We start from the raw sequence: 15,334 nt of genomic DNA, 5'->3' as shown, positions 1-15,334 counted from the left end.
GGAAGGTCACGGGTTCGAGCCCCATTCCAGGGACTTGAGCACAAAAAAAAATTGGCTGACACTCCCGGTGTAGTTATGAAGAAGTCCCCGTCCCACAGCAGAGCCTGGTCTCCAATCGTCTCGGATTTCCCTGCCATTGGGCCAAGACCTCGCTCCGCTGGGACCGTGTAGTGGTCGGTGTGCAATGACCACTCCACGTTAAAAGAGTCCACGCACAGGCATCTTCCTCTCCAAGGAAGCAAGTCATCCTCGACCTTGAGGGACTGCCACAGACCAAATAACCTTTTGTCAGAATTGTTAACAGACTTGAATTTATATAGTGCCTTTCATGACCTCAGGATGTCCCAAAGCGCTTTACAGCCAATGAAGTGCTTTTGAAGTGTTTGTAATGTAGCAAACACTGTGCAAATTTGCGCACAGTAAGGTTCCAAATCAGCAAAGTGATAAATGACCAGATAATCTGTTTGACGGACGTTGGTTAAGGGATAAATATTGGCCCAGGACACCGGGGAGAACTCGCCTGCTCTTCTTCGAAATAATGCCATGGATTCTTTTACGTCCACCTGAGGACTCGGTTTAACGTCTCAGCCGAAAGGCGGCACCTCCGACAGTGCAGCACTCCCTCAGTACTGCACTGGAGAGTCAGACTAGATTTTGTGCTCAAGTCTCTGGAGTGGGACTTCAACCCACAAACCTTCTGACTCGCAACAGCCAGAAAATCTCAACACCGCATCCCTTTAAATTTGAGCTGTAGGTCTTTAAAGGATGCAGTGTTGAGATTTTCTGGTTTCCCTCCCCCCCCCCCAACCCCCTTCCATGTCTCTTTCTTTGTTCCACATTAATATCAGGAACCAGACATTTGGCTATGGATAAAACATATACTTCGAACTATTTTCCAGCTGTGCATATCTGTTCAGAATGTGAAGTATCAAACATGTTTAAAAGACACCTCCTTCCTGTGTAGGATAAAACAACACATTTACCAACTTTTTCCATCTTGCAGCTTCAAAGATAAAATCCATGTACAGTAGCATGGTATTTCAATACTTCTCATTTGTAGTTGGGCACCAGCATTAGTAGAATACAATTTCCGGAATGTTCTATGACATGCGCCTCATGAAACATTGAGCAGAACGTTACGACCCGAGCTCCATGGCATGAGCTTTGCTCAATAGGAGGGCAGATCGGACAGATGGGCATGGAGGTCAGCATGCCCATTTCAAATTTTCCAGGTGTTCATCTCAAAATATGACCACAAAAAGGTGAGAGAGCCATGATTCGGGTTCATAAACCTCCGTGCCCTCCTGTCGAGTAAGGCTCGTGCCCCGGAAGTGATAACTCATAAACTTGAGTGTTTCTTATCTGCCCTTTGACATTTAATAGGTCACATGCAAGGAAACATATGTTAATGAGCAAGAATCAGTTCATGAATATAAGCCCTCAATGTGCTGATAGATGAGCCCATGAAAGAATGCTGGGCGTGCCATTCGGCCCATCGTGCCTGGGCCGGCTCTTTGAAAGAGCTACCAATTAGTCCCATTCCCTTGCCCTTTCCTCATAGCCCTGCAAATTTTTCCCCTTATATATCTTCTTAACCGCAATGGATTAAACAAGTCAAGCCAGAAGACCGGCTCCATATTGCTCTCAAAGCCTGTTTTCAAACACCTTCTGAGTATTTAAAACCTTCTCAGCTTTCAAAACACGCACATCTGTTCTTTCATCTACCAGCTGCAAGAATGGCTGAATTCCAAATGATGAATGAAAGAAATACAACAAAGAAATTACATTTATTCATATTATTCTTGGAATAAACTAAAGCAAAGGGCAACTTTATTCTAATTTTTTGATTTTTGGTGTGCACACATGCTACTATACTCTTCAAATAGCTCTTGGCAATTTCTATTTAGTTCTGTGGCTTTATACGGCATATCTAACAGATTTAATAGAGGTGTTCAAAATAATGAGATGTTTTGATAAGAGTAGATAGGGAGAAACTGTTTCCATTGGCAGGAGGGCCGGTAACCAGGGGACACAGATTTAATATAATTGACAAAAGAACCTGGGGTGGGGGGGGAGATGAGGAGAATTTTTTTTTTCAACACAGCATATTGTGATGATCTGGAATGCGCTGCCTGAAAGGGTGCTGGAAGCAGATTCAACAAGAAGGGAATTGGATATATACTTGAAAAGGAAAAATTTGCAGGGCTATGGGGAAAGAGCAGGGGAGTGGGACTAATTGGATAGCTCTTTCAAAGAGCTGGCACAGGCACAATGGGCTGAAAGAGCACAGAAGGAGGCCAATCATTCTATCTATTATGCCTTGGCTTTCACAACATTATAGCACTCAGTTTACCCAGGACCTTTATTTTGAATTTCAGTTGCTCACTCATGTGTCTATTGTTCCTGCTGCTGGTGTGACTACCATTATGGTGACACCTTACTAGAAAGTGCATATTGCAGGAGGATAGAATTCTGCTTGGCTGTCTTCCCCGTCAACTAGCTGGCCAACAAATGAAGAATGTCATTTGAGCAAGATACAAGAGGACTGCTTCTGCCTTTAGAACTGTGTCCATACAGGAGTCAACAGCTCCAGTATCAGCGTGGCTCAGCGGTAGCACTCTCACCTCGTGTCAGTTGTGGGTTCAAATTGCACACCAGGACTTGAGCATATAATCTAGGCTGACATTTCAGTACAATGCGGTGGGAGCGATGCATTGTCAGAGATACCGTCTTTTGGACGAGGTGTTAAATTGAGCTCAGTCTGCTTGTTCGGGTGGATGTAAAAGTTCCCACGACACTTTTTTTGGAGAAGAGTAGGGGGTTCTCCCAGTGTCCTTGCCAACATTCATCACTCAACTGATACCATCAAAATGAATTAGCTGGTCATTCTTCTCATTGCCGTATGTGGGGCCTTGCTATGTGCAAATTGGTTACCACACATTACAACAGTGGCTACACTTCAAAAGTAATTAACTGACTTAAGTACTTTAGGACATCCTGAGGATGTGAAAGGCACCATATAAATGCAAGTTCTTCTTTCCTTCAGGAGTGGAGAGGATTGGAGAGGAGGGCTAAAATTTGTGTACTATCAATGAAGAAGCCTAGCTTTGACAGCAATAATGAAATTCATATAAAATAGGATTACCACACTGGTTGTTTCATAATTAGTTTTTGCCTTCTGCCCAAAAAATCCCTGGTCCAGTTAAATTCCACCTTTCCCCACTATATACACCTACTTCAGTGATAGTCCTGAATTTTCAAACACAATTGTTCAATACTTTTTCTGCCCTAGAATACAAGTTGTACTCTGCACTATCTAATCCTGAAACAACATGATGCGGAACAACTCCTGTGGAAATTACATATTGGATTATATTCATGAAAAAAATGCTGACTGGGATAAGTAAACTTCCTCAGTACTCCTATCATGCTTGTGTAAAAGTACTGCACACAGGAAGGAACAATGGATGACCCACAGATTCCATGGATGCTGTCAAAAAAACTACGGGTAAAGCTGAAAGAGATGTGGACATCTTAGTTGAAGACACTCAATGTTTCCAACCAATGCAGAGCAGCAATCGAGATAGTCAGCAGAATATTGAACTACGTTGCCAAAACAGTCAAATACAAATCAGAGGAAGTAATGATCAAACTGTACAGTGCTCGAGTCACCTCGAGCACTGAGTCCAAATCTGGACATCGAGAATCTGAGGTTCTGGAGACAGTGCAGAGAAGGGTCAGGAGTCAGATCCCTGCAACCCAAGTTTTGAGGAAAAACCGGAGAAACCTAGGCCTCTATAAGTTCACCTGCCAGATTCCTTTCAGCCCGGGAAGGAGGTGATATTATACGAGGTATATACGGTTTTTAAGGGAATTGGAAAAGGTAAATTCAAAATACGACTGTAAATTAAACTGTAGGCGTAGGACAAGGGGAAACTGGCTCCAAGGAAAAAATACATTTAGGGCTGATATCAGGAAGTCCTTCTCAACACAAAGAGTGATGAACAGTTGGAATGAACTTCTAGATAGAGTGGAGGAGGCAAAAGCCGTGGAATCATTTAAGAAACATTTGGATGCTGCAATGTTGTGTGGGGGGAGGGGAATGTAGCATCTCTCTGGATGGATCAAAGAAGATGGGCTGAATGGTTTTCCTAAATTAAGTATATTATGATGTTATTTTCTTCATCTCAAACTCCCTCTTTTAAAACATTCAGTCCAATGTAGTTAACTCTCCTGATGGTTCAGCAGAGGATTGTTCTAATCCCTAGTGATATTACAGTAAAGACTTCACAAAGGAAATCAATTCTCTCTTGGTAGCTTCACAGTGCACTATATGGAGACTTTGTAGTTCTGTCACAGTAAGAAAGATAATGTGCAACACAGATAAATTTTCATTAGAAGAAAAGAAAAATCAACATGTATGTTACATAGAATTACAGCACAGAAACAGGCCATCCGGCCCAACGGATCTATGCTGGTGTTTACACTCCACACGAGTCTCCTCCCACCCTACTTCATCTCACCCTATCAACGTGACCTTCTAATCCTTTCTTCCTCATGTGTTTATCCAGCTTCCCCTTAAATGCATCTGTGCGGTTCACCTCATCTACTCCTTGTGGTAGCAAGTTCCACATTCTAACCACTCTCTGGATACAAAGGTTTCTTCTGAATTCCTTATTGGATTTATTAGTGACTAACTGTTATACCAGTTCAATGCTGCCTTCAGTTTAATCTTAAGGTTCGGATGATGTTTTTAAACCAATCCGCCTTTTGTGCTTTGTTATGTTATTTGATGCTCTCAATTATAGGGCAGTCTGAGAAACCATTGTCAGGTTATCAACTATCCCAATATTATCCTGATCTAATCTCCCATGCATTCAAAAATGTACTTGGGTTTGGTTTTACTGTGATGCGTGTCCTTTTCAAATCCCTCCATTGCCTCGCCCCCCCCTCCCTATCTCTGTAACCTCCTCCAGCCTCACAACTTTCCGAGATCTCTTCGCTCCACCAATTCTGGCCTCTTGCGCATCCCCGATTTATATTGTTCCACCATTGTCGCCCGTGCCTTCAGCTCTGGAATTCCCTCCCTAAACCTCTCCGCCTCTCTACCTCTCTCTCCCCTCCTTTAAGACGCTCCTCAAAACCTACCTCTTTGATCAAGTTTATCGTCTCCTGTCCTAATATCTTCTTACATGGCTCGGTGTCAACATTACTAAAAACAGATGATCTGGTCATTATCACATTGCTGTTTGTGGGACCTTGCTGTGCGCAAATTGGCTGCCACGTTTCCTACATTACAACAGTGACTACACTTCAGAGGTACTTCATTGGCTGTGATGCGCTTTGGGACATCCTGAGGTCATGAAATGTACTATATAAATGCAAGTCTTTATTTTTAAACACATTAATTGACTGTATCTGTGGCCATCTGAAGCAGTGTGCTCCACATTCTCACAATCCTTTGTGCAAAGTTATTTTCTTGGATTTGCTTTTAACTGTCGATGATTAAAATAGGATAAATACTTGAAGGGAAAAAATTTGCAAGGCTACGGGGAAAGAGCGAGGGAATGGGACTAACCGGACTGCCCTGACAAAGAGCCAGCACGGGCTCGATGGGCCCAACAGCCTCCTTCTGTGCTGTAACCATTCTATGATTATGCTCCCTGGAAACTCTGGGTTTTTCTACAAGCAGGAATCATTGCTAACCTTACCCGGTCATTTTATGGAATTATTTTAAAACACCTTGATCAGAACACTCCTCAACTCATCTACAGGAAGTATGACCCAGCTTTACCCAGTCTGTCATTATAACTCAGCCCATCTTAGGTATCATCCTGATGAATCATTCCTGGACTTTCAAACATGCTTTATATCCTTCCTAAGGTGACGTGTCTGTGTTTTATGTACAGAAAAGCACTTCTTACATGATGTTCATTTATAGCTATTTAAGCACTACAAAGTGGAATAACCAGCAAATTGTCAGCAGTCCTCCATCTGTTTATGTATTTTAATTGGCATTTGTTGAAAACAAGTGCTTCCGTTTGTGATTCTAGTGGGGTAAAAAGTAAGAACTGAATATGCCAGGCACACTTTCTATTTTAAGCTTAATTTATTTCCACTTGCACATAATTATTGCTTTATGTTGGTATCATTAATCTGTGATATGTTAATCAGCAAAGAAGTGGATTATTCAGTAATGTAAATGCAGTCGTATCCATTTATTTGCATCTTGCTTAATTGTGATTCCTGTTTTGCTTATTTCTTAAAATAGGACTCTCATTATGTAGACAATCAATACAATTGATTTTTTTTTTAAATTAACACACTTTTGTGCTCTCAGGGCGAGAGATGTCAGGGCCAGGGATGGGAATAACTTATTACTTCTCACTCTCAGTATCATCGAGTATCCTCATGTTGAGCTGTAGTACGGCCAGATAAAATGTAAAGCTGCGTTCTGCCCAGCAACGTGCCTTTAGCTTCGACCTCTGAAGAGTACTTCCTAGTGAACGATGTCTACTCCAATGCTTTCCTGGCTGGCCACCCACCTTGCATCCTCCGTAAACTTGAGCTCATCCAAAACTCTGCTGCCCGTATCCTAACTCGCACCATGTCCCGTTCACCCCTGTGCTCGCTGACCTACATTGGCTCCCAGTCTCGCAACGCCGCAAATTTAAAATTCTCATCCTCGTTTTCAAATCCCTCCGTGGCCTCACCCCCTCCCTATCTCTGTAACTTCCTCCAGCCCTACAAATCTCCGAGATCTCTGCGGTCCTCTAATTCGGCCTCTTGCGCATCCCCGATTTTAAACGTTCCACCATTGGCGGCCGTGCCTTCAGCTGTCCAGGCCCTAAGCTCTGGAATTCCCTCCCTAACCCTCTCCCACACTCTACCTCTCTCTTCTCCTTTAAGATGCTCTTTAAAACCTAGCTCTTTGTCCATCCTGTCCTAATTATCTCCTTATGTGGCTCGATGTCAAATTTTGATTGATTACGCTCCTGTGAAGCGCCTTGGGACAGATAGATAGCTTTTTGCCAACCAATGGTATTAAGGGATATGGGCCAAAGGCAGATATATGGAGTTAGATCACAGATCAGCCATGATCTTATCAAATGGCAGAGCAGGCTCGAGGGGCTGAATGGCCTACTCCTGTTCCTACGTTTTACTACGTTAAAGGCGCGATATAAATACAAGTTGCTGTTGTCCACATGACCTTATATGCAAAGACTTGCACACAACTTCGGGACAGCACTGAGTCACTGACAAATCTGAAATCACTTATGGCCAGGCAATAAGAGCCCAATTTTCCCAGACAGCAACAAGCCTGAGTTAACGCCATTGCCCTCTGTGTTACAGGCTTGAAACAGCAGCTTTTCTCAATGGGAAGCAAAGGCCTCCATCTTGTCATGGTTTCCTCACGTACCCTCCCTCAGCTGGAGCCGTACGCGAGCCCTGCTCCCTTGCTCAAACAAGTACGATCTGAGCCCACCCCACCTCCCACCTCCCCTCCTCGTGCACATTTTCGTTTTGAGTGCCAATGTAGTGATTTAAGTTCCTTGGGACCTTCATGCTGCACATTAAAATTTTATTGCCACTTAAAGTAATTGTAAACATGCAGATTGCAGACATCAATTATTCAAAAAGAACAAGTCAGTGAAAGGGCTCGGGACCTCAGTTTCAAAAAATAACTTTCAGGGTTCCACGATTCGAAAAAATACAAAGATCGGAACATTTGTTTCTACTTCATGAAAGTTTACACATTATTATACCAGCAATAAGTTTGGTAATCAAAGATTATAGTTATTCAAACAGTTCTTTCATTGGCCTGCAGTCCCTGTGTTGATTCAATGTACAGATGTTTGTCATCCTTTACACTGTTGATACAGCTAAATGTATTGCTTAAACAAACAACTAACATAAGGTTGGTAGAAGGGTCCAGAGGGGCAATTTTTTCACTCAAAGGGTGGTGAGTGTCTGGAATGAGCTGCCAGAGGCAGTAGTAGAGGCGGGTACAATTTTGTCTTTTAAAAAGCATTTGGACAGTTACATGGGTAAGATGGGTATAGAGGGATATGGGCCAAGTGCAGGCAATTGGGACTAGCTTAGTGGTATAAACTGGGCGACATGGACATGTTGGGCCGCAGGGCCTGTTTCCATGTTGTAACTTCTATGATTCTATGATTCTATGATTCTATAATACTATCTCTGGATGCTGCACCCACAGAAATGCTATTCTATAGAAAGTGTAAATTGACAGTTATATTGTGGGGAAGGTGCAGAGATATTTTTTTTATTCATTCGTGGGATGTGGATGTCGCTGGCCAGGCCAGCATTTACTGCCCATCTCTAATTGCCCTTGAGAAGGTGGTGGTGAGCCGCCTTCTTGAACCGCTGCAGTCCGTGTGGTGAAGGTTCTCCCACGGTGCTGTTAGGTAGAGAGTTCCAGGATTTTGACCCAGCGACGATGAAGGAACGGCGATATATTTCCAAGTCGGGATGGTGTGTGACTTGGAGGGGAACGTGCAGGTGCTGTTGTTCCCATGTGCCTGCAGCCCTTGTCCTTCTAGGTGGTAGAGGTCACTGGTTTGGGATGTGCTGTCAAAGAAGCCTTGGCGTGTTGCTGCAGTGTATCCTGTGGCTGGTACAAGATGCACTGCCGCAACTCAGCAACATTGCAGCCACGGTGCGCCGGTGGTGAAAGGAGTGAATGTTTAGGAACATAGGAACAGGAGTAGACCATTCAGCCCCTCGAGCCTGCTCCGCCATTTGATAAGATCATGGCTGATCTGTGATCTAACTCCATATACCTGCCTTTGGCCCATATCCCTTAATACCTTTGGTTGCCAAAAAGCTAACTATCTCAGATTTAAATTTAGCAATTGAGCTAGTATCAACTGCTGTTTGCGGAAGAGAGTTCCAAACTTCTACCACCCTTTGTATGTAGAAATGTTTTCTAATCTCGCTCCTGAAAGGTCTGGCTCTAATTTTTAGATTGTGCCCCCTACTCCTAGAATCCCCAACCAGCGGAAATAGTTTCTTGCTGTCCACCCTATCTGTTCCCCTTAATATCTTATCAACATCGATCAGATCACCCCTTAACCTTCAAAACTCTAGAGAAAACAACCCCAATTTGTGTAATCTCTCCTCGTAACTTAACCCTTGAAGTCCGGGTATCATTCTAGTAAACCTACGCTGCACTCCCTCCAAGGCCAATATGTCCTTCCGAAGGTGCGGTGCCCAGAACTGCTCACAGTACTCCAGGTGCAGTCTAACCAGGGTTTTGTATAGCTGCAGCATAACTTCTGCCCCCTTGTACTCCAGTCCTCTAGATATAAAGGCCAGCATTCCATTAGCCTTATTGATTATTTTCTGCACCTGTTCATTACACTTCAATGATCTATGTACCTGTACCCCTAAGTCCCTTTGGACATCCACTGTTTTTAACTTTTTACCATTTAGAAAGTACCCTGTTCTATCCTTTTTTGATCCAAAGTGGATGACCTCACATTTGTCCACATTGAATTCCATTTGTCACAGTTTTGCCCATTCACCTAATCTATCAATATCGCTTTGTAATTTTATGTTTTCATCTACACTGCTTACAATGCCACCAATCTTTGTGTCATCGGCAAACTTAGATATGAGACTTTCTATGCCTTCATATAAGTCGTTAATAAATATTGTGAATAATTGAGGCCCCAAGACAGATCCCTGTGGGACTCCACTAGTCACATCCTGCCAATGTGAGTACCTACTCATTATCCCTACTCTCTGTCACCTTTCGCTCAGCCAATTTCCCAACCAAGTCCGTACTTTTCTCTCGATTCCATGGGCTTCTAACTTAGCTAACAGCTTCTTACTTGGGACCTTATCAAATGCCTTCTGGAAGTCCATATAAATAACATCCATTGACATTCCCCTGTCCACTACTTCAGTCACCTCTTCAAAAAATTCAATCAAGTTTGTCAGGCACAACCTACCTTTCACAAATCCATGCTGGCTCTCTCTGATTAACTGAAAATTCTCGAGGTGTTCAGTCACCCTATCCTTAATTATAGACTCCAGCATTTTCCCCACAACAGATATTAGGCTAACTGGTCTATAATTCCCTGGTTTCCCTCTCTCTCCTTTCTTAAAAAGCAGAGTGACATGTGCAATTTTCCAATCTAGAGGGACAGTTCCTGAATCTAGAGAACTTTGAAAGATTATAGTTAGGGCATCTGCAATGTTATAACCTAATTCCTTTAAAACCCTGGGATGGAAACCATCTGGTCCTGGGGATTTGTCACTCTTTAGTGCTGTTATTTTCTTCATTACTGTTGCTTTACTTATGTTAATTTTATCGAGTCCCTGTCCCCGATTCAATATTAGTTTTATTGGGATTTCCGGCATGCTATCCTCTTTTTCAACTGTAAATACTGACGCAAAGTAATTATTCAACATGTCCGCTATTTCCCCATTGTCAATGACAATATCCCCACTTTCAATTTTTAAGGAGCCAACACTGCTCCTGACCATCCTCTTTTTCCTAATATAACTATAAAAGTTCTACGTATTGGTTTTGATATCCCTTGCAAGTTTCTTTTCATACTCTCTTTTTGTAGCTCTTACTATCTGTTTTGTGACCCTTCGTTGATCTTTGTATCTTTCCCATTCGCCAGGATCTGTGCCATTTTTTGCCTTTTTGTATGCCCTTTCCTTATGTCTTACACTGTCCCTTACCTCTTTAGTTGTCCATGGCTGTTTTTTTTGGCAAGTAGAGTTCTTGCCTCTCAGGGGTATAAACCAGTTCTGTATCACGTTAAATGTTTCTTTAAACATTTCCCACTGATCATCAGTCGTTTTACCCATTAACAGATTTGCCCAGTTTACTGTGGACAGTCTCTGTCTCATCCCATTGAAGTCGGCCTTACCCAAGTCTAGAATCTTAGCAGCCGATTCACTTTTTTAGGGCAGTGGATGGGGTGCCAATCAAGCGGGCTGTTTTTTTCCCAGGCTCCTGATATGGAGATAGCCGAGGCACACCAGGTAGACATTGAGAAACTCCACTCCGAGTTCCTGACTCCTTCGCATCGACGTGACCCAGCGGTCAGTCTAGTGCAGCATGGGGCAGTTACAGCTGCCACGTCCCAAGTGGATGTGCCTGCAACGATGGGTGAAATCATGAACGAAGCTGTATATGAAATCAGGGACAAAGCAAATGTCAATGAAAATCACTGCTCCAAAAGTTCCACTTTGCAAACGTTGCTGCACATGCCAAGAGGTAGAAACATGAATCACGTCAAATGGCTGGCAACAAACACAATGGCCTTGATATTATCCCCCCCCCACCGCCCCTCATCATGACGGACTGGAGGAGGTGAGGGGGGTTAAACCCTAAAAAACAGGGGACACGTCCCCTACGTTTTAATGGCGGCAGGTTTCGAGGAATGCAAGTGTCCTGTCTTGGAGGCTACATTATCATATTTACAATCAGGTTCCCACGGTGCAATTGGGAGCCTGATTTCAATTTACCGGCTACCGGCCGGGTTTCCCAGGGCTCAGGAAACCCAGCAGCGAAAGGGAGGCGAGAGCTGCCAGCTCCAGAAGGTAAGTACTTATTTCAGCTCTGCTTGTGGACCAGAAGGAGCAGGAGTGCTCCCCCCACCGGCCCCTCAAGGAAGTCTTCGGCCTCCTTTCTGCTGATCGCGGCCTCGCTCTAGCCCCACCGCATTTGGCCGTCCCTACCCACCCCGATTCCCGATCTGCAGCCTTCTCCGCAATCGGCCGACCACCCCTCAACCCCCGATCTGCAGCCTTCTCCACGATGGCGAGTGCCAGCGACCGTCCCTAGAGATCCGTGTCTGCGGCCTCCTGCCGCTGGTTTTCCTGCCCGGTAGCTGGCCAGCCTGTCAATTTCGCCGGCTGCCGGGTGGGAAACAGAAGAAAAAAGTTAGAATCGGGTCTTGTTGTTAAATTCGGCAGGAGATCGCGTCCCTGGCCTCACCGGGATTCCCCTGCGCATTTCGGGACCAACCAACCTGGTCTATAACTTAATTTACAGAAGGTTGTGGGTTCAAACCCCACTCCAGAGACTTCAGCACATAACCTAGACTGACACCGCAGTACTGAGGGAGTGCTGCACTGCCGGAGGTGCCACCTTTCAGATGAGGTATTAAACTGAGTCTAACCTCTCAGGTGGATGTAGCGCTATTCGAAGAACAGCAGGGGAGTTCTCCCCAGTGTCCTGGCCAATTTTTATTCCTCAACAAATATCCCTAAAAAAAAAAGATTATCTGGTCATGATCTCATTTGTTATCTGTTTGTGGGATCTTGCTGTGCACAATTTGGCTGCCACGTTTCAACATTACAACAGTGACTACACTTCAAAAGTACTTCATTGGCTGTAAAACACTTTGGGACGTCCTGAAGTGGAGAAAGGCACTTGTATAAATACAAGTTCTTTATGTTCTTCAATGACACATCACAGGTATCCTTCACACCCTCAAAAATCAGCTCTGGGGAAGCAGTTCTTCTCATTTCCTTACAAGTACCACTCTAACATCCTATCGTTGTCAGAAACAACATCTCACTTATACTCAATCAGGTCACTGATCCTTCACATCCTACACCAGGGCAGAATGATTGTTGTGTTGCGCCAGCACAAGAGAAGGGTATAATTGCAGTGTAACTGTCACGGGTGCACTGATTTAGTATTTTTCTGGCAGTGGAGGAGATAATCTTGTACTGGTACAAAGCCAACTTCTGAAACCTGAATGTGGAAGGGATTGAGTGAAACAAAAAGTTCTGTTTAAAATTTTGTACTCATAACGACAGTAAAGAACAAGTCAGTTCTTTTTTAACTTTAAAAATATCATGGCAGTTGGACAATGATGAGCCGTGTTTCATAATATGTTTAAATACATGTACAAACAGCTCTGCTTTCCCACAGTTGAGAGCAATGCGCTTGTATTGCACATTATCCATTTGCGCAGCTACATAAATGATACAGGCACCTTGTCTGTACAATACGGTAGTGTCATGGTTATGGGACACAGCAAGATGTGAAATTGAGCTTAATAAATCTGGTAACTCCTGGGCTAGCTCCAGAAAAAAAGAAATAAAACCATGAAAGCTGCCATTGTGTGATAACATCCAACTGGTTCACTAATGGCCTTCAGATGGCAATGTGCCACTCCGACCCTGCCTGACCTACAACTGACTTCAGTCCTACTCTACTGTACATGGTTGGCTCTTAATACCCTCTGAAGTGGCCAACCAAGCCACTCAGTTGAGAAAATAATCACCACAGAAAGCCGACCACTACCTCTCAGGAGAATTAGGGCTTGGGATTAAATGTAGCTTTGCTCAAATCTTCAGCACAGAAATATCCAAGACACACTGCTTCCACTACTTTTTACAAATTAAAAAAAAATCAGATTAAATACCAGATTCATATCGTGCATTTGTTTTCAGACCATTCCCACCCCCGACTAAATTCCTCCTCTGCACCTTGTTGGGTACAATTTGACAAATGGCGGTAACCCCAGCGTACCCTGCGAAGTGGCTATTATTCGTGTGTGAGATGCTGATTATGAGCAGGGTACTGGACTGGGGGGGGGGGGGGGGGGAAGAGGGTGAAAAGAAGAGGGAGAGGAAGGGGAAGGTTGAGAAGGGAGGACAAAGGACAACAATCGAAGGGCCTTCACAACCCAACCAACCCTGTCATTACCCTACCTCCAGCAGGGGTCAATGTATCGTAATTGGGTGTGGGAACTTAGGCCAGTTTTCTCCTTCATAGGAACAGGAGTGGGCTATTCCGTCTATTGAGTGTATTCCACCATTTAATTAAATCATGACTGATCTGTAACACAACCCCATTTACACACCTTTGTTCCATATCCCTCGATACCCTTAATTAATAAAAGTCTGTCGATCTCAGTCTTGAAAATTTCAATTGACCCAGCATCTATAGCCTTTTGGGGGAAGGAATTTCACATTTCCACTACTCTTTGGGTGAAAGCCACTACCCTTACTGACCCAGGGAGACTGAAGCCAGTTATAAATCCCTTTACCTTGAAGATGTGTTATTTTTAAAATAATCTAAACAGTCAAGCTAATGCAGAAAGACAGATGAGCACAAGAATTCTTTCCCAGGCCTCAATGAACAGAAAAAAAATCTTAATGACGTTTTACAGAACACCGTAACTAAACTTATATTTGAAGGCGTTCACTTTAATTTCTAAATAACTAGAGTTCAGTTAAACTTGGGTTGGGGAAATAATCTGTTTCAGAGTTGGATTTCGAGAATTAAATCGTGAAAGATATTCACATGCAATCTGTGTAACACATGTTTGCAGTTTTAAGCATCTTTGGAAGTAGATTAAAGGAAATTTCTGGCTCAAAGTTTGGTTCTATGGATTATGACTTTTTAAAAGATTTCTAACTACATCTACTATTTTTTATCCTTGCAGCATTTATACCAGCATTGTAATCTTTCATAACGGCTACTAACTTTTGTGTCCGTGCAAAATGGCTTTGCGGCACAAAGCAAGAGTGGCAGTATAATTCGGGGGGGACTAGTCGGTCGATAGAGCCCCGAGATTATAAATCTGCACAAATTTGCAATAAAGTCCAATCTGAACATAGCCTCGGGGCCCCATTCATTTTCCAATGTATTTATCCAAACGTTAACTAGCAAGTACTGTGATTTTACTAACAGTCGATTGCAAGTTTGCATCCCGTTAAAGCATGAGGAAAATTGCATAAAAACGTTTGAAAATCGTTGGGTAGGGGGGGATAAAAAAACACACCTTAAAAAAAGGCAGCAAACTAAAAGTGACCGAGTGACAGACACGCTCACCAGCTCAATGGCAACAACATCATTAAGATGCACCGCCTCGTGGATGGTCTTGGGTGGATTCTGCGTCAAGTAGATGCACTCGTCGGTGAGAATGACATACTCGAAGGCTTTTTTATGTTTTCTTTCCGATACCACGATGCACGCCTCGTACATTCGGATCTTGTTAAAGACGCTCTCCTCCAGGTGTCTCTTCAGGAAGAAGTCGAGCTTGTCGTGCCGCTTGGAAGGAAATACGTCCAGCTCACTCCTCGCCATATATATATATATATAAAAAAAGTTATGGGTTTCAGATGTAAACTAGCAGGGGGAATGGAGTGGAGGGAGGGGGAACCCCGCACACACAACACATGCCTCAGGCGCCGCGTTGCTACTTTTAATTTTGCTACAATGACTTGTCTTGTCACTGGGCTCGGCGCGCTCCCGGGGAGTGGGGACACCCCCCCACCCACCTCGCGCGCGCGCGCGCGCGCCTCATTACGTCACAAAGGCAACCGA

At 43.7% G+C, this 15,334-nt stretch overlaps 1 protein-coding gene across 1 annotated transcript in view; it reads right to left on the bottom strand.

The window, feature by feature from the left end:
• The window catches only part of c18h12orf56 (chromosome 18 C12orf56 homolog), a 58,726-nt gene extending 43,487 nt beyond the window's left edge, over positions 1-15,239 (bottom strand). Inside the window, exon 1 of the mRNA XM_068000035.1 lies at positions 14,840-15,239. Within this exon, the coding sequence (XP_067856136.1) occupies positions 14,840-15,094 (255 nt within the window). The 5' untranslated portion in view covers positions 15,095-15,239. The remainder of the gene's footprint in view (positions 1-14,839) is intronic.
• Positions 15,240-15,334: the final 95 nt, after the last annotated feature.

This window comes from Heptranchias perlo, chromosome 18 (genome assembly GCF_035084215.1).
Source record: "Heptranchias perlo isolate sHepPer1 chromosome 18, sHepPer1.hap1, whole genome shotgun sequence".
In the NCBI taxonomy this organism is placed as follows: domain Eukaryota; kingdom Metazoa; phylum Chordata; class Chondrichthyes; order Hexanchiformes; family Hexanchidae; genus Heptranchias; species Heptranchias perlo.
Note: the sequence above shows the minus strand (reverse complement) of the source record. Positions and strands in the feature narration are given on the sequence as shown.